At 53.2% G+C, this 17208-nt stretch overlaps 1 protein-coding gene across 8 annotated transcripts in view; it reads left to right on the forward strand.

Annotated features, from left to right (window-relative positions):
- The first annotated feature begins 1768 nt into the window (after positions 1 to 1768).
- KMT2D (lysine methyltransferase 2D) overlaps positions 1769 to 17208 on the forward strand; it is a 40344-nt gene continuing 24904 nt past the window's right edge. For 6 of the 8 annotated variants that reach the window (XM_037031048.1, XM_037031051.1, XM_037031052.1 and 3 more), the window contains exons 1-20: positions 1770 to 2947; positions 7227 to 7312; positions 7566 to 7692; positions 7884 to 8107; positions 8228 to 8337; positions 8514 to 8676; positions 9013 to 9178; positions 9277 to 9391; positions 9533 to 9690; positions 9896 to 10041; positions 10178 to 11584; positions 11670 to 12778; positions 13239 to 13352; positions 13695 to 13805; positions 14410 to 14514; positions 15345 to 15526; positions 15706 to 15870; positions 15966 to 16075; positions 16177 to 16224; positions 16870 to 17091. In XM_037031048.1, coding sequence (XP_036886943.1) covers positions 7264 to 7312; positions 7566 to 7692; positions 7884 to 8107; positions 8228 to 8337; positions 8514 to 8676; positions 9013 to 9178; positions 9277 to 9391; positions 9533 to 9690; positions 9896 to 10041; positions 10178 to 11584; positions 11670 to 12778; positions 13239 to 13352; positions 13695 to 13805; positions 14410 to 14514; positions 15345 to 15526; positions 15706 to 15870; positions 15966 to 16075; positions 16177 to 16224; positions 16870 to 17091 — 4831 coding nt within the window. In that variant the 5' untranslated portion in view covers positions 1770 to 2947; positions 7227 to 7263. Of the gene's footprint in view, positions 2948 to 7226; positions 7313 to 7565; positions 7693 to 7883; positions 8108 to 8227; positions 8338 to 8513; positions 8677 to 9012; positions 9179 to 9276; positions 9392 to 9532; positions 9691 to 9895; positions 10042 to 10177; positions 11585 to 11669; positions 12779 to 13238; positions 13353 to 13694; positions 13806 to 14409; positions 14515 to 15344; positions 15527 to 15705; positions 15871 to 15965; positions 16076 to 16176; positions 16225 to 16869; positions 17092 to 17208 lie in introns of all 8 variants that reach the window. The other 2 variants (XM_037031054.1, XM_037031049.1) reach the window with 2 other exon arrangements.

Consider the following 17208-nt stretch of genomic DNA (forward strand, 5'->3'; position numbering starts at 1 on the left):
GCAATCTCAAAGCCTAATAACAATAAAGAATAGTGGTGAATGGTTGGGTTACTCTTCCACTTAGCTGTGGAATCTTGTGCAGTCACCTAACCTCTCTGAGCCTCAGATTCTCATTTATGAAGTATAGTTAAAGCTACATAAGGTTGAGGTGAGAATTAAACTGGGATGATATATGGAATGTTTAGCTGTTTCTCATACATAATAAACACTTAAGAAATAGCTATTGTGTTATTGGAGGTCTTTCTGGTGAGAGCCTGCCTCCCTGCCTTTGGGTGCAGATAGTAGGAAGGGACCTTCCATTTTCCAACCACTGCCTCTTGATTTATTAATTCCACTATAGCTGGGACAGGTGTGGGATCACTGCTGGAATTTTTTGCTGAAATAGACCTGAATGGTCCTTGAATGGCACATGATGTCAGTGCATAGCTAGCACAGGTCATGTCTAGTTTTAACCCCTTCAATGACTGGCCAGTAGGGATTTAGAGTTCCTGCACTGTCCAATATGGAAGCCACAGGTCACACATGGCTATTTAAGTTTAACTCAGTATTAAAATTAAGTAAAAAGTTCCTCAGTTGCATCACCTGCATTTCAAAGTGCTCAATAGCTGCATGTGGTCAAGTTAGATATGGTAGCTACAGTGCATATTAGATAGTGTAGCTACAGTGCAATGCCATCATTGCAGAAAATCTTTTCCATAGCTCTCTAAAGCCTTTCCCACAAACCTGGCCCTGCACCTGATTTGCCTGTTTTTTCTCCACATCTTCCCTAAAAAAAAAAAAAAAAAAAAAAAGTCTGTGTGTACACACATACACATTCTAGAAAAAAAACATGGCGATTGGTTGAATCATGGCTCTACTTCTCACTAGATGTAGTTTGTTGGACAACTGTTACCCATTTTAGCCTCAAATCTTATTATATGTAATACAGGCCTAATTCCACTTAATGCATAACACGGGTGAGGGATAACTAAGAGTATATAAAGTACCTAGCACATAGTTAATTTGTCTCCTGACCATCCCTTGGGTAGAGCTAAGACAGAAAAGGCATTCCATTCCTCATCCAGACGTATGGGCAGGGGGTGGAGGAGTTTGCAAGCAGTGTTTGGGATCTTGTCTAGAGTAGCTACTCCAGCCAAGTAGCAGCCAGACTCCAAGGTCGAGCCCATTTACCAAAATAGAGGACCTGAAGATAGGAAGATAAAGACTGAGGGTGGGGGCACCCTGGAAAAGAAGGAAAACTACATTTATGTTTTGATCGGGGCTGTGTGTGTGGTAATTTGGGGGCCAGTTACTGACAGTCCTTTTCCTTCGTGAGGGGGTTTTAAAGTCCGAAGGAACGACTCGTTCCGCTTTTCTTCGGGGCCCGAACGTGGCAAGAACCCACCCTTTGCAGCCCCAGACGCCGTGCCTCACTTTCTCCATTTGCGGACTCCAGTTCCCAGGATGCAGAGCAGCGGCCAATCTCCTGGCTCTTCTTCCATCGCCCCCCCCCCCGGGAAAGATTGCCCCTGGTCAAGTCAAGGGGGCAGTTGCAGTTTCAGGGACCTGTAACTCCAAGGGAACACAATTATAAAGTGACTGAAGTCCTAGTTTCCTGAGCCGGGCATTGGAAGAGGCAGTTCCAGGACCGGGGCGAAGGGGAGGGGGGCTTCATTCCCACGTGTCTGCCCATCGCCGCCCCGGCGCCGTCGGGGTTAACGCGTAGCGGAGGGATCCCGCAGCGTGTGCGTAGAACTGCAAAGTCACAGCCTTTCCTCCGAGAGGGCAGTATCCCTCCGCCGCTCCGCTCCAACACAAAATAGGGCCAGCCTTCTTCTTTCTCCCCTTCTCGAGTGGGGTTCCCGAAGCAAAAGGTCCCCGCCGGGCCTCGCACTGGAGGTTTCCTGAATCTCCACGACCGCTGCCGCGATCTCGGGCCAGGAAATAGCCCCTTCGCAGGAACCACCCTACCGGCCGAACAGGAGGCGGAGGGGGGGAGGCGGAGCGGCGCCGCGCTGCACTACTTTCCTCTCCGGTTGCAAATGGCTGCCTCGTTCCCCACTTTCCGCTCAGTTTCCTGACCCCCCGGCGCCGGGAGCTGGGGTTGGGCCATGCACCTCTAGGCCCCCCGCGATCACAACCAGCCGGGGGTCGAGGGGGTGCCGCCGATCAGAGCCGGCCAAGCCGGGGGCGGGGCAGCTCCGGAGGCCAAAGGGGAAGGGAGGCGAGCGCAGGGCCTGGAGCGGCCGGAGGAGAGCGGGCAGAGGGCTCGCACCGCCCGCCCCTTCCTCTTCCTCGCCCACCTACCCTCCTCCCTTCCCCGGGGGGAGCAGAAGGTGGGGGGCTCGAAGCCGCCGAGGGCGAGCGCTTGGGGTCGAGGAACCCGGCGCTGGGTGTGTGTCAGGTTCAGCCCTGCGGCCCCGCCGTCTCCGCGTCGCCGTAGCTCGCGCGGCCCCGGGGCGCCGGCCCGGGCGGGGAGAGGGGCTCGGCGCTCCTGCGAGGGTCTCACGTTCCATCCGGGCCCGGCGCGGGGCGGCGCGGCATTCCTTCCGGGCTGCTGGGGAGGCGCCTCGACGTTCCATCTGGAGAGCCTCGACGTTCCGCCCGAGCCCGGCGCGGGCGGCTCGGCCCTAGGACTGAGAGGCCGCCCGACGACGCGGATGCGGAGCCTGCTCGCCCAAGATCAAAGCCACCGGTGCTCTCTTTGTGTCCGCTCGGGATTCGCCGCCTTCGGGCTGTCCATGGAAACCTAAACTGCTGGAACCTGAAGCATAGAACCTCTCTTTGGCTTCTTGCTGTTTTTTTGGAGGGGAGGGTGGCCACTCCGACCTGGATTTACCGTTCTTGGCCCCCCTAAGCCCCCCCGTGCGGGGGGCGGCTGTGATCGCTCTGGCTGTTGGAGGTCGGGGAGCGGCCCGGGCTCTGGCCATGTTCTCGGATGAGGATTTCTGGATCGCCCTGTGAAGAGGTGAGTGAAGTCCGCCCGGCCAAGGCCCAGAAAGGGTTGGACTGGGGGCATAGCCAGATGGACTATCTTGGCCACAGCTAGCCTTTAGGTTGGAGAAAGGGGTGCCAGGTTGAGGAGGGTTCTTTTGGCAGGATCTGTCAAGGGAACATGAGCCAGTGGCTGGGGCAGAACTGAGGCCTGCTGTCTTGGGGTGTGCCTTTTTAAAGACTGGGGGTTCAGGGAACCACGGAGTTTGGGAACCTGGCCAGATTGCCTCTCTGCCTGTTTATTTTTGTGTTGAGGGGAGCTCTACTAAAGTAGGACCCAGGCCCTGATGCCAGCACCAATCCCCGTCAGCCGCCTCTCCGTCAGGGTTCCTTGTGGGCCTTGGGAACAGAACAACTTGGGAGGGTGGGTAGGGTGCCACTGCCAGGTCAGACTTACTGCCAGGTTGGACTTTAAGGTGGTTCTTGCCCATCAAGGCACCCAGAGCTATCTCAGGGAGGCTCAAGGAACCCTCGATCTCTCACCAGGCTTTATTTCACTGTGGGCAGGGAAGATGTGAAAACTATCTAATGTGATTAAGGGGGTGGCTGGGGACAGCTCTGGCCTTGCTGTTCAACTTCAAACTACCCCTGCCTGGCAAAGTGACCGCAGCAAGGCCTAGTGCTGTTTTAGCCTGCTTTGCCTCCCCTCCTCTCGGGATGGACATAATCTCTAGGGGATTATAGAGGAGGCAGTTGAGATTTGCTCCCTGTGAATGTGGGCTGCAAAAAATGGCTTTTGTTTTCCACTTTTTCTAGGCCTGGTGTGGTAAGCAAGTTGCCCATAAGTCCTTGGCCAATCCTGCAGGCCCCTCCTGACCTCTCCAACCCTTTCTGATCAGGGAATGTTAACTGGTCCTCTGATCCTGTCTTAACCTTACAGAATAGGGTAGCTGGTACCTCTTTGGAGGAGAAACAACCCAATCAGAGCTGTTTCTGCAGAAGATAGCATTTCCAGCACTGGCTGGAGGTATTGGGGAGAAGGGGTGTGCATGTGAATGTACGAAGGGTGCAGCATGAACCTTATTCCTCTGGGCCCTGGGCTGGGGCAGCCCCTCTCACAGCTGTCATGCTGCCCAGCAGGGATTTGACTGGTGTGTTTTGCTCCCTCATTCCATCCCCTGCAACATACATACATGAGCTAGATCTCTTTGAGCCTGGTTGTGGAAAGGAGAAAATAGGGGCTTTGCCCTTGAAAGATTTCTGAGTAGTAACCTCGAGGTGCCAAGTGGCACAGGGGTGGTAGAGTGTGGCTAGTTGTCACCCATGCTCTCCTCTTCTGCCTCTTATGAAGGGCCCCTTCTGTTGTCTGTCCCCAAAGAACTTCCTTAGGAGGAGCCTCTCATTGTTCGTTGTGGCTTACCCCAAGATGATCAGGCACAGTCCAGAGGGTCTACAGGGCCAGTGTGTTGCTATTTGCATTCTTCCTAGAGGGCCAGCCCAAAATGGGGTGGGGAGAGGTGTGGTTTGATTCTCAGGTTGGGAACCAGGAAGTCCTGAGTCCTACAGAAGAGCTGTTCACTCAAGAGCCTCCTTCAGCCTTTCACCTCTCCAAGCCTCCATTTCCCCTGTGGCTGGGAAAATGGAGTTAAAGCTTTTGGTCTGGCATAGAGGCGTGGAGGAGAGTGTGCTACCCTGCCTTCTTCCTTGCTGTCTTGGGCTTCTTGAGCTATCAAGAAGGCCTAGGATTAGGCCTAGGATTAAGGGGAGCCAGCACAGTTTTACTCCCGAGATCTGTACTTGGGGATCTCTAGTTCCCCAGAGGAAGCCTGGCTAGGCATTAGCCCAGTTTAGAGCTGGGGGTGGGGTGGGGGGACCCTTGGTGCGTGCTTGTGTGTATGTGTGTGTGTGTGTGTGTGTGTGGTTTCTGCCTGTGGATGATGGGACAGGGAAACTGTGGTCTTTATTTGTTAAGATCTGTTCAGGGACCTGACAGCTGAGACTCAGCACTGGGGTGCAATGCTAGACCGCAGGGGTAAGGAAATGGAGCTCAGGCTTCTTGAAGGTGCCCCTAAATTCTTTTTAGTACAGCTTGGAGGGCATTCTTTTCACTTCTTAATCTCTCATCTTCCATGGCTCCCTGAGTGAGGCTCTAACTTTGAAGGATGTTGGTACTCTGTCTCCCAGGGCTAGATAAAGGTGGTGGTGTCTCTACCTCCTTGAGCTTACCAGTTTGAGAGGGCTGTGCCTGGGGAATGGCGGAGGAATTTGTCCCTCTGGCCTTGTGTGAGGCAGTCCTCCTACTACCCACTGTATTATCACTGTTGCTTTTTATTTCTTGCTGTTTGTGACTCCTTTGGGCTCAACTTTGAGAGCAGAGCAGGTGGAGGATCTTTGGGGGCATACAGTAAGGTGCACACATTTGGAAAACTTTGAAGCTTTCTGGGTGTGGTCGAACCTTGAATGACTGAATAGGAAGAGGGGCCTGGCTGGTGCCCTGACCTCCAGCTCCTGCTTCCCATAGGTGGCTTCTAAGCCCCTTGAAGTTCCAGAGCAGCTTTTCTGTGGGCCAACCAGATGACCACCCTGCTTTCCTTTCAGGTGTGATTGTGTGGTAGGTTTTAGAAAGAGGTGATCTGGGAATGGAGGTAACAGGTGTCAAGTGATACTTCACTTTCCTAATCTAGTAGATTCTGATAGTGTGTGTGTGTGTGTGGGGGGGAGTAAAATAAAATTTCCTTTCCCGTGGCATGTCACAAGAGGCTCATTACCAATCTCTGAAAATGGAATGTGAGTTCAGGGAAGGAGGACTAATATTGTGGTTCTTAAGTAATTGATTTATTGATTCTGGGCACCTTTGAGGGCTCCCCCCTGTCTCATCTGCCCCAGTCACTCAACCCCAAGTGGCTGTCAGGGTTATTTGGTAGCTGGTGTGAGAAAAGGGGTTTGTCCTTGCTTAGGTTTGTGAATGGTCCCTCCAGTTAAACAAAAGGAGTGGAAAAGGTGAGAGATAAATTTCTCAGATCTTACTCAGACTTCTGTTTTAAACATTTCCCCCACCTCCTCTTCTCTGGGAACTCTGTACTTCTCTTTCTTTGCTTAAGCCCCTACCTTTCCCACTAAGAGCTGCTGACATCTATTTCCTTTCCATTCTATAGGATCCCTTTTCTCTTCCTCACCTCTATATTTTTTCTTATTCTTTACTTCTCTCTTTTTTGGACTGGCTTAGTTGCCTCTGGGGTTTAGGAAAATATGCCCAAAGGTGTGGATCTCAACCATCTTAGGTATTACTTTAGTGTGTTACATTTGGCTCTAGTATAGGCAGGCATATTTTAGAAGAGGAGACCGTTACCCCCCACCCCCACAGTTCGTGTGGAAACCCTGTTTGTCGGAAGAGGAAGGAAGCTCTTCTGCTCGGCTGTGTCCTGCCCTGTTTAGAACTCCTCCAAGTGGCAGTGTTTCCTGAGACTACAACTCCCAGCATGCTGAGCTTCAGGCCTGACTACACATGCTCAGTAACTCTTAAGGCCCACTTCTGTTAACTACTAGGAATATCTGAGGAGGAAGGGCAGTTGGTGTTGCTAAGGGCAACGACCTGAGGACTTCAGGCTGGGTGAGATCCTGAGTTCAGTCACTGCAGTGGCCAGGGAGTTGGGCCTGAGCTGGATTTGGATAGGCATGGGTAGACATTGGGGAGTTTCTCACGTCGTGATTGGGATATCGTGGCTAGAAACAGTGGAGATTGGGAAGATCCATCCATACCTGGGCTTTAGTTTTAATAATGTGTTCTACATCCTCTACAACCCCAGACTCCATCTCTGGGAGACGGATTTCAGCTGTACTCAGACTTCCTGGGTTATGGTTACATATGGCTTGGCATTGACAGACCTCTAGGATGGTAACTGACCTGAGACCTGACCTGAGGAAAAAAGACAGGGATAGGGCCCATCAGAAGCCCAGGACTCAAGACGTGAGGCAAAGGGCACTACTAGATGTAGACTGGATGTTCCTCTAGTTGGATGCTGTTGCCCTGGGAACCCTTAGATGGGAGTATGGAAGTGGGAGAAGGGAGGGAATCCTCTGAAAATCCCGAGTCGGAGAAGAGGGTCTGTACTTATCAGGGGAGGAAGTAGGCAATAAGATAAAGGTTAGGAAGAACTTTCTTTTTGTCTTTAGTACTGGAGTTTGTATGTAGGGCTTGGTTCGGATTTCTGTAGGGTCTAGATACCATTAGCTGCTTTTCACTTACGGTTTTGGGGAAAGTGTTTAGTGGAGAGACTTACTAGTCACATAGATACATTTTTTGGTTCTGACAGGTCTCCCCGAGAGGGCCCTGCCCAGTCGGAGAGAGGGATGGACAGCCAGAAGCCGCCTGGTGAGGATAAAGATTCAGAACCGGCAGGTGAGTAGGGCAAATTCTGGCTTTGCTGGCAGCTTTCTGCTGATCTCAGGCAACCTGAGATTTCTTGTCCTGGCACAAGCACAGGAGCTGAGTCTGTCTAATAGACAGGTAATTGAAGGACTTTGTTTTTTGGGACAAAAACGCCATCACTGTGATCTACCAAGGGTTTTAGATAATCTCCTGGGTCTAATGAGTAGGCTAGTATTAAATAGTGGATGATGGCTGATCAGTGCTTCTCTGTTTGTTCATTCAGCTGATGGACTTGCAACCTCTGAGGAGTCAGGCGCCACTGAGCCAGACCTTCCCAACTCACATGTGGTGGAGGTCTCTGTGCCCAGTTCTGGGGGTCCCAGGCTTCAGGAGCCTCCCCAGGACTGCAGGTAACTAGTTTGGGGAAATGAGGATATAAGGGCATGTGAGTATTTGATTTGAGAGTCTGAGACTTGCAAGAAGGAATATTTAGGGACATTCAGTGTGTGGGAAGCACAGGTGTGTTAAATCATGGGGTTGTCAGGGGTGCCTGTGGGGTTGTCAGGGATCTGGCATGGTGCTGATGCTTGTGTGTCCACAGCGGGGGTCCAGTGCGGCGTTGTGCTCTCTGTAACTGCGGAGAGCCCAGTCTGCATGGGCAGCGAGAGCTGCGGCGCTTTGAGTTGCCATTTGACTGGCCCCGGTGTCCAGTGGTGTCCCCTGGGGGGAACCCAGGGCCCAGTGAGGCAGCACTGCCCAGTGAGGACCTATCACAGATTGGTTTCCCTGAGGGCCTGACACCTGCCCACCTAGGAGAACCTGGAGGTAAGTGAGGGGAAGTGAGGTAACTGATCTCGGCAGAAAAGAGGGTAGGGGCTAGGTGGTCCAGAGCCAGCCATCACCTTTTAATTAATTCTTTCTGTTTGCCTTTTTTCACCTATACAGGGTCCTGCTGGGCTCACCATTGGTGTGCTGCATGGTCAGCTGGCGTATGGGGGCAGGAGGGCCCAGAATTATGTGGTGTGGACAAGGCCATCTTCTCAGGGATCTCACAGGTGGGGCTGGGGCCAGGGGGTTGCATAAGCAAAGGTCAGGGTGGGCAGGGCTGGTGGGGTTCCAAGAGTCAGAGTAGAATGAGAAGGATAGTGGGCATACTGAGGCAGACATAGTGGCTGACCTGTTGTTCTGGGGTGAGCTGGCTAGCACTGAGGCTTTGTCTCCAACCTGGCAGCGCTGTTCCCACTGCACCAGGCTTGGTGCCTCCATCCCTTGCCGCTCGCCTGGATGTCCACGGCTTTACCACTTCCCCTGTGCGACTGCCAGCGGTTCCTTCTTATCCATGAAAACACTGCAGCTGCTATGCCCGGAGCACAGCGAGGGTGCCGCACATTTGGGTGAGAAGTCCTGCCCTTTGGACATTGGGCAGATGAGGAGCCAAGTGTGCCTGGGGTTTTATACTCTGCAGAGCACTCGTCGAAGTCTGTAGTTTTGTACTGTCCGTTGGCCTCACTAAAATAGGTGTGAACTTCGAGAGCGTAGGGGCTTTGCCTGTCTTGTTAGCATGGTGTCTGCAGTGCCTAGAACAATGCCTAGCATATATTAGGCAGACACTTAGTAACTATTTATTTGTTCATTTTAGTTCATGGAATGCCTGTTAAGTAGACAGCACTGTGCTGAGTCCTACAGGGAATTCACAGCTGACCTGTGTTCTCTGACCCTTCTGACTGCAGAGGAAGCTCGTTGTGCAGTATGTGAGGGGCCAGGGGAATTGTGTGACCTGTTCTTCTGTACCAGCTGTGGGCATCACTATCATGGGGCTTGCCTGGACACTGCCCTGACTGCCCGCAAGCGTGCTGGCTGGCAGTGCCCTGAATGCAAAGTGTGCCAAGCCTGCAGGTAAGAATGGGAGGGCAGGAGAGAAGCCTTGGACAAAGCACAGTTTAGGATTAAAAACACGGGCAGGGAGGGCCCTATTATATGCCTTGTCTCTGCAGGAAACCTGGGAATGACTCTAAAATGTTGGTCTGCGAGACATGTGACAAAGGATACCATACCTTCTGCCTAAAACCACCTATGGAGGAATTGCCTGCTCACTCTTGGAAGTGTAAGGTGAGGGTCCTTGACTCCGCCTTACTCTTCTAATTCTACCTTCCACAACATCTGGAGTTTCCCTGTTGTGACAAGTCCCACACTTCCCTCCAGTCTCTGCTGACTAACCAATGCCTGTTTTGCCTGTCCCCCCTCTTTTAGGCATGCCGGGTATGCCGGGCCTGTGGGACAGGCTCAGCAGAGCTGAGTCCTAACTCTGAGTGGTTTGAGAACTACTCACTCTGTTACCGCTGTCACAAAGCCCAGGGAGGACAGCCTATCAGTTCTGTTGCTGAGCAGCATCCTGCTGCCTGTTGCAGGTAAGTAGTGTGGATCGGAAGAGATTGGGCTATGGGATCGGAAGTGCTGAGATTGTTAGGGGCCATGTTAAAGCAGGCTGCCTTTGAGAGGGGAGCCCTAAGGTGGGCAGTACAGTCCATAGCATTCATGCCTAGTCCCAGTGCACTCTCTAGGAGTTGATAGCTCATGAGAGCCATGGTGCCTGCTCCCCTGTACCCTCTGCAGATTCTCACCCCCAGAGCCTGGCGATCCCCCCACTGATGAGCCCGATGCTCTGTACGTTGCATGCCAAGGGCAGCCAAAGGGTGGGCACGTGACCTCTATGCAACCCAAGGAACCGGGGCCCCTGCAATGTGAAGCCAAACCACTAGGTAAGTAGGGTTTGAGGGTTCCTGAAAGTTCCCCTTGTGTTCTGTGGCAAGAGACAGTTTCTGCTCTGCCCCAGACCCTATACTTTCTGTGGAGTGGAGTGGACCTAGGTAGGAGCATAGTATGTTATGTCTGCAGGGAGAGCAGGGGCCCAGCTTGAGCCCCAGTTGGAGGCCCCCCTAAATGAGGAGATGCCACTGCTGCCCCCACCGGAGGAGTCACCCCTGTCCCCACCACCTGAGGAATCACCCACGTCACCACCGCCTGAGGCATCGCGTCTGTCCCCGCCGCCTGAGGAGTCACCCCTTTCGCCACCACCTGAGGAGTCTCCTCTGTCTCCCCCACCTGAATCACCATCACCTTTTTCTCCACTGGAGGAGTCACCCTTTTCTCCACCAGAGGAGTCACCCCCATCTCCTCCACTTGAGACACCCCTGTCCCCACCTCCTGAAGCATCACCCCTGTCCCCACCATTTGAGGAGTCTCCCCTGTCACCCCCACCCGAGGAATTGCCCACTTCTCCGCCACCTGAAGCATCTCGCCTGTCTCCACCACCTGAGGAGTCACCCATGTCCCCTCCACCTGAAGAGTCACCCATGTCTCCACCACCTGAGGCATCACGTCTGTTCCCACCATTTGAAGAATCACCTCTGTCCCCTCCACCAGAGGAGTCTCCCCTCTCCCCACCTCCTGAGGCATCGCGCCTTTCCCCACCACCTGAGGACTCACCTATGTCCCCACCGCCTGAAGACTCACCTATGTCCCCCCCACCTGAGGTGTCACGCCTATCCCTCTTGCCTGAGTTGTCACGCCTTTCTCCACCGCCTGAGGAATCTCCCCTGTCCCCACCACCTGAGGAGTCTCCCACATCCCCTCCACCTGAGGCTTCACGCTTGTCCCCACCACCTGAGGATTCACCCACATCCCCACCGCCTGAAGACTCACCTGCGTCCCCGCCACCGGAGGACTTGCTTGTGTCTATACCACTGGAGGAGTCCCCCCTGTCACCACTGCCTGAGGAGCCGCACCTGCCCCCTGCACCTGAGGAGCTGATCGTGTCCCTTCAGGCCGGGGAGCCGCACCTGTCCCCCAGATCTGCGGAGCCGTGCCTGTCTCCTGCACCAGAAGAACTGCTTCTGTCCCCCCGGCCTGAGAAGCTGCGCCTGTCCCCTACACCTGAGGAGCCGCACCTGTCCCCGGGGCCTGAGGAATCACATCTGTCTCCCATGTCTGAGGAGCCACAGCCATCTCTGGTGCCTGAGGAATCATGCCTGAACCCCCAGCCTGAGGAGCTACGCGTGTCCCACCAGCCTGAGGAACCACACCTGCCCCCTCAACCTGAAGAGCCCCTTGAGGAGGCAGGCCTGTGCTCTGCATGTGAGGAGTTGCCCGTGTCCCTCCCACCGGGGGAACCACCCTTACCCCCCTTGCTTGGAGAGCCGGCCCTGTCTGAGCCTGGGGAACCACCTCTGTCCCTTCTGCCTGAGGAGCTGCCGTTGTCCCCATCTGGGGAGCCATCCTTGTCACCTCAGCTGATGCCACCAGGTAAGGGGGTGTTAGTATCCTCTTATTCTGGGGCAGTCTTATTTTTTTATGGCACATCTAAGAGTCTCCCTTTTTCTCTTTCCAGATCCTCTTCCTCCTCCACTCTCACCCATCATCACAGCTGTGGCCCCACCGGCCCTCTCTCCTTTGGGGGGGTTAGAGTACCCCTTTGGTGCCAAAGGGGACAGTGACTCTGAGTCGCCATTGGCTGCCCCGATCCTGGAGACACCCATTAGCCCTCCACCAGAAGCTAACTGCACCGACCCTGAGCCTGTGCCCCCTATGATCCTTCCCCCATCTCCAGGCTCCCCAATGGGTCTGGCTTCTCCCATCCTGATGGAGCCCCTTCCCTCTCGGTGTTCTCCACTCCTCCAGCATTCCCTGCCTCCCCAGAACTCCCCTTCTTCCCAGTGCTCTCCTCCTGCTCTGCCATTGTCCATTCCCTCCCCACTGAGTCCCATGGAGAAGGCAGGGGAGGTCTCAGAGGAGGCTGAGCCACCTGAGATGGAGACTGAGAAAGTCTCCGAACCTGAGTGCCCAGCCTTGGAGCCCAGCCCTACTAGTCCTCTCCCCTCCCCCATGGAGAACCTTTCCTGCCCTGCACCCAGCCCTGCCCCAGCCCTGGATGACTTCTCTGGCCTGGGGGAAGACACAGCCCCTCTGGATGGGACTGACACTCCTGATTCCCAGCCAGAGGCTGGGCAGACCCCTGGCAGTTTGGCTAGTGAACTTAAGGGTTCCCCTGTGCTCCTGGACCCCGAGGAGCTGGCCCCTGTGACCCCTATGGAGGTCTATGGCCCAGAATGCAAGCAGACAGGGCAGGGCTCGCCCTGTGAAGAGCAAGAGGAGCCACGTGCACCAGTAGCCCCTACCCCACCTGCTCTCATCAAATCTGACATCGTTAATGAGATCTCCAATCTGAGCCAGGGCGATGCCAGTGCCAGTTTCCCTGGTTCAGAGCCCATGCTGGGCTCTCCTGACCCAGAGGGGGGTGGCTCCTTATCTATGGAGTTGGGGGTATCTACAGATGTTAGTCCAGCTCGAGATGAAGGCTCCCTTCGGCTCTGTACTGACTCTCTGCCAGAGACTGATGATTCGCTGTTGTGTGATACTGGGACATCTGTCAGTGGAAGCAAAGCTGAGGGGGACAAGGGGAGGCGGCGCAGCTCCCCAGCTCGTTCCCGCATTAAACAGGTAAGGGGCTATTTGGTCACTGGATGTGGTCGACTTCATGTTAATGTCAGAGGTACAGTTCTGTGTCACTAGTACCTTCCCATCTGGCTTATTGAATTCTAGACTCTTAGAGATCCTTCAGTCCTTCCTCTTACTTTATTAAGGAGACTGTTGATACATAGAGTGGGAAGTGACTTGCCCAGCTTCGTGGTTACTCAGTGATAGAATTGGGACTAGAAACTCAGGTCTTTAATGCCAGTGGTTTTTTTTGTCATTGTACCACTTGGTCACTTTTTCTGGGAAGAAGAACTTCCTGCCTGTTGCTTTCTGAGAGCTAGCTTTTCCTCTGTCCTGCCTGGGACTCCTGGCCTTTATTACTTGTCATGCTCTGTCCATTAGTCTCTTCTCTTTCCTCCAAGCCTATAAAGCTGACACACTAGCCCTCTACTCATCCCTGTAATCATCCACTTCCCTAATTCAGGGTCGCAGCAGTAGTTTCCCAGGAAGACGCCGGCCACGTGGAGGAGCACATGGAGGACGTGGGAGAGGACGGGCCCGGCTAAAATCAACCACTTCCTCCATTGAGACTCTGGTAGTAAGGAGAGGACTCCCATTCCCCAAATATGCTTCAGCTGGTCCCTTCAAGATAAAACATCCTTTAATCCTGTCAGTCCCCCGCACGCTCACCTGCTGCCTGCTAGCCTAGGGCCTCTCTGGCTCTGCTCCTTCTGTCCACTTGGCTCTCAGGCTTCTCTGAAATCTCTGCTGTCGGTCTGAGGCCCAGTTTGGGAGCTGGGGTGTTCTTCTGCTCCTTAGTCTGGCTCCTGGCCTTCATTTAGCCAGGGGTTCACACCTCCTTCCCCCAACACCAAAGAGGAAAGCAGCGTAGTTGGGGCACATTTAGCTGCCTCACTTTACACAACTCTCTGCCTATAAGGTTGCTGATATCGATAGCTCTCCCAGCAAGGAGGAAGAAGACGATGATGACGACACCATGCAAAATACCGTGGTTCTCTTCTCCAATACAGACAAGTTTGTCCTAATGCAGGTACCATACGTGACGAGTGTAGTCTTGTTCTTATTGAGGCCTGGCAGACTGACATTGGGTGTATGTGTTTAGGTGGGTAAAGCAGATGCAGAAAACCAAGGATCTCCTCTTCTACCCAGCTAATGAGAAAACAGTGAATCAGAATCACATTGTTTATTTGTTTGTTCATCTGTCAAATTTTTCTGGAGTGTCTCTGAGTTTGGCTCTGAGCTAGGAGCTAGGGATATAGCAGTGGAAAGGCAGGAATGGTTTCTGCCCTGTTGAAGCTTATAGTCTGGGGAGCTTGTGTATGTGCTCACCTGAATAATCTCAGAGCTGATCGAACACTGGCACATATGTTACTCTCTCAGCCTGACCAATCTTTACCTGTCTACTCTTCTTTTTGCTACTTAACTTACCCATACCAGGCAGTTTCAGTTCACACTACCTGATCAGATGAGCAATGCATGCTGGGAAGGGGCAAGGTCCTGTGATGGCTCGCAGTGTGAAGCTAGGGCCTTTGGTTCCCTGATTTCTTTCCTCAGATTAGAGTTGTAGTCAGTTGTCAGGACTGAGTGTGGTGAGGAGACCAGATGGACATTGGAGTTTTTATGTATTTCCCTAGGACATGTGTGTGGTGTGTGGTAGCTTTGGCCGGGGAGCTGAGGGCCACCTCCTTGCCTGTTCCCAGTGTTCGCAGTGCTATCACCCGTACTGTGTCAACAGCAAGGTGAGTTCACGGTCCTACAGACCCAAGCTGTGGAATGGGGCCACTTATTTCTTATTTTAGGCCCCACACTACTTAAAGGGGCCATTGGTGATGGAAGTCATTCATGAGACTCATCTTGGGGAAAAACACTTTGGAAATGGTGGTGGTCTTTATAGTTTCTTGGTGGTAGACCATGACTTGCCAGTATAACTCAGTCCACCATACAAACTGTGAGAACTTTCCTAGTAGAAAACATGATAGAGTATGGAGATAAAATGTGAAAGGGAAATTGTAAGCAATGGTCTACAAAGAGAAGGCAGTGTTTTTGACCTAAGCATGATCAGTTAGTTTGGTGTTTTCATTGATGTTAACTTAGAACTTGTCCAATGCTAACATTCCCTAACTTGCAGCAAAAGCAGGTTTTAAATATTCGAGAAAAATGGGCAGAAATACAACCTAATCTATCCACAAGCTTGTTGGGGACTTGACTAGTGAAAGATTGCCATTCTGTTCTCGTAATGAGGCAGTGACCAGGTGAGGCTGTTCTCTGAAGGGCAGAGATCCCTAGGAGCCTAAGTTTAGAGTCACTACAGGGTGTGGCAGAAGTAGGTTTAGAGTTGTTTGTATGGAAAACAGTACAATAAATAATACAAGAATAAGTTGTTTGACGTACTCACAACTATAAGCCTACTTTTGCCTCACCCTGTATTTTGGGGGTGAGGGTGCTCCGCACAGCCTCTCTATGCTCAAGTGGAGGTCTAGCATGGGCACTGGGGTCCTCTAGCCCCATTCATATAAGTCTGCCCTTCCCTCTGCCTCATATCCTGAAAAATTGCCATCCTCCACACCAGATCACCAAGGTGATGCTGCTGAAGGGCTGGCGTTGTGTGGAGTGCATCGTGTGTGAGGTGTGTGGCCAGGCCTCAGACCCTTCACGCCTGCTGCTCTGTGATGACTGTGACATTAGCTACCACACGTACTGCCTGGACCCCCCACTGCTCACCGTGCCCAAGGGCGGCTGGAAGTGCAAGTGGTAAGGAGACCCAGGATCTTCAGAAGGGCCCTGGGCCTGAGATGTCAGAGTAGATGTGATGTTGAGTGAGTGACAGAGGCTGTGTTTAGAAGACCATCTGGTTGCATGGTTCTCAGCGATCACCTCTGGATGCTTTGGATAGATTAGAGGCTGAGGGCCTGTTTTTCTACTTTCTCCAGGTGTGTGTCATGTATGCAGTGTGGGGCTGCCTCCCCTGGCTTCCACTGTGAATGGCAAAACAGTTACACACATTGCGGGCCTTGTGCCAGCCTGGTGACCTGCCCTATCTGTCATGCCCCGTACGTAGAAGAGGACCTGCTGATCCAGTGCCGCCATTGTGAACGGTGAGGGTGCCCCTTTCCCCTTGTTTGGCTTCCTCTTCCCTTGTTTTCAGCTTTGCATTGTCTGGGTTTGTCTCCTCACGTGTGCCTTCTCCCAGGTGGATGCATGCCGGCTGCGAGAGCCTCTTCACGGAGGATGACGTGGAGCAGGCAGCTGATGAGGGCTTTGACTGTGTCTCCTGCCAGCCTTACGTGGTAAAGCCTGCTGGTGAGTGCCAGGTGCTGGGGATGGGGAGCAGGAGTCAGGGCTGGGGTGTCCTTGGTTTGAGACAGGGCCTCAAACTGCCTCGGTTTGTCCTTCTTGCACAGCGCCTGTTGCACCTCCAGAGTTGGTGCCCATGAAGGTGAAAGAGCCAGGTGAGTCACAGAATTCTGAGTGCCAAAGCCAGAGGAGAGCTGATTCTCTAGTCCCGCTATAACCCCCTAACTATGTCATTTGAAGGGGAGGAAACTTCAGAGCCAGGGAGATTCAGTAGCCTGCCCAAGGTCACCCAGTAGGGTAGTGACAAAGTTATGACTACAACCAAGGCCTCAAGTTTCCCAAGCACAGTTCCTTCCACCAGGAAGCATGGCCTCTGTACTGCCAGGGTGTCATTTCCAAAGAGCACAGGGCCCACTGTTTCTCCACTTAAGGGGCTGGGGCCATCTCCTTCTCCATTATGATGTAGGCATTGCTCGTGGCATCTCATATGCTCTCTGCTGGCGTTCAGCACATAGGAGCACTCCTAGCCCGAGACAGAGAATGTATTTAGTGAACCTAGGGTTAATCATGAGCAAAGTCATTCATGCTTCTGCAGCAGCAGCCTCTTAGTCCCCATGGGTCACTGGTGGAGAATTGGGACCTTAGCTAACCCCCAGTGGTGGCCTGTCTTCTCCACCCCTCAAGCCTCAGGCTGGACTTTGGTCTGTCTCTCTCTCACTGCTTTGGTTCCAGTGGGGGACTTAGGCTGAAACTTGGAGTTCTGGTTCCCCTGGGGTCACATGCTGTTCCCCTTTGCACAGAGCCCCAGTACTTTCGCTTCGAGGGTGTGTGGCTGACAGAAACTGGCATGGCTGTCCTGCGTAACCTTACCATGTCACCCCTACACAAGCGGCGCCAGCGGCGAGGACGGCTTGGCCTCCCAGGCGAGGCTGGGTTGGAAGGTTCTGAGCCCTCAGATGCCCTTGGCCCTGATGACAAGAAGGATGGGGACCTGGACACTGACGAGCTGCTCAAGGGTGAAGGTTAGGCTGGAGAATCTCAGGAAGTGACAGAGTAGGGGGAACATTCCTGCGAGAGCTGGAGGTTGGGTGGGAGCACACTCCTAGTCACTCTGAACCACTGTTGGTCTTGTTCAAATG

This window comes from Sturnira hondurensis, unplaced genomic scaffold (genome assembly GCF_014824575.4).
Source record: "Sturnira hondurensis isolate 20B ecotype Veracruz unplaced genomic scaffold, ASM1482457v3 Scaffold0020903, whole genome shotgun sequence".
NCBI classification, from domain to species: domain Eukaryota; kingdom Metazoa; phylum Chordata; class Mammalia; order Chiroptera; family Phyllostomidae; genus Sturnira; species Sturnira hondurensis.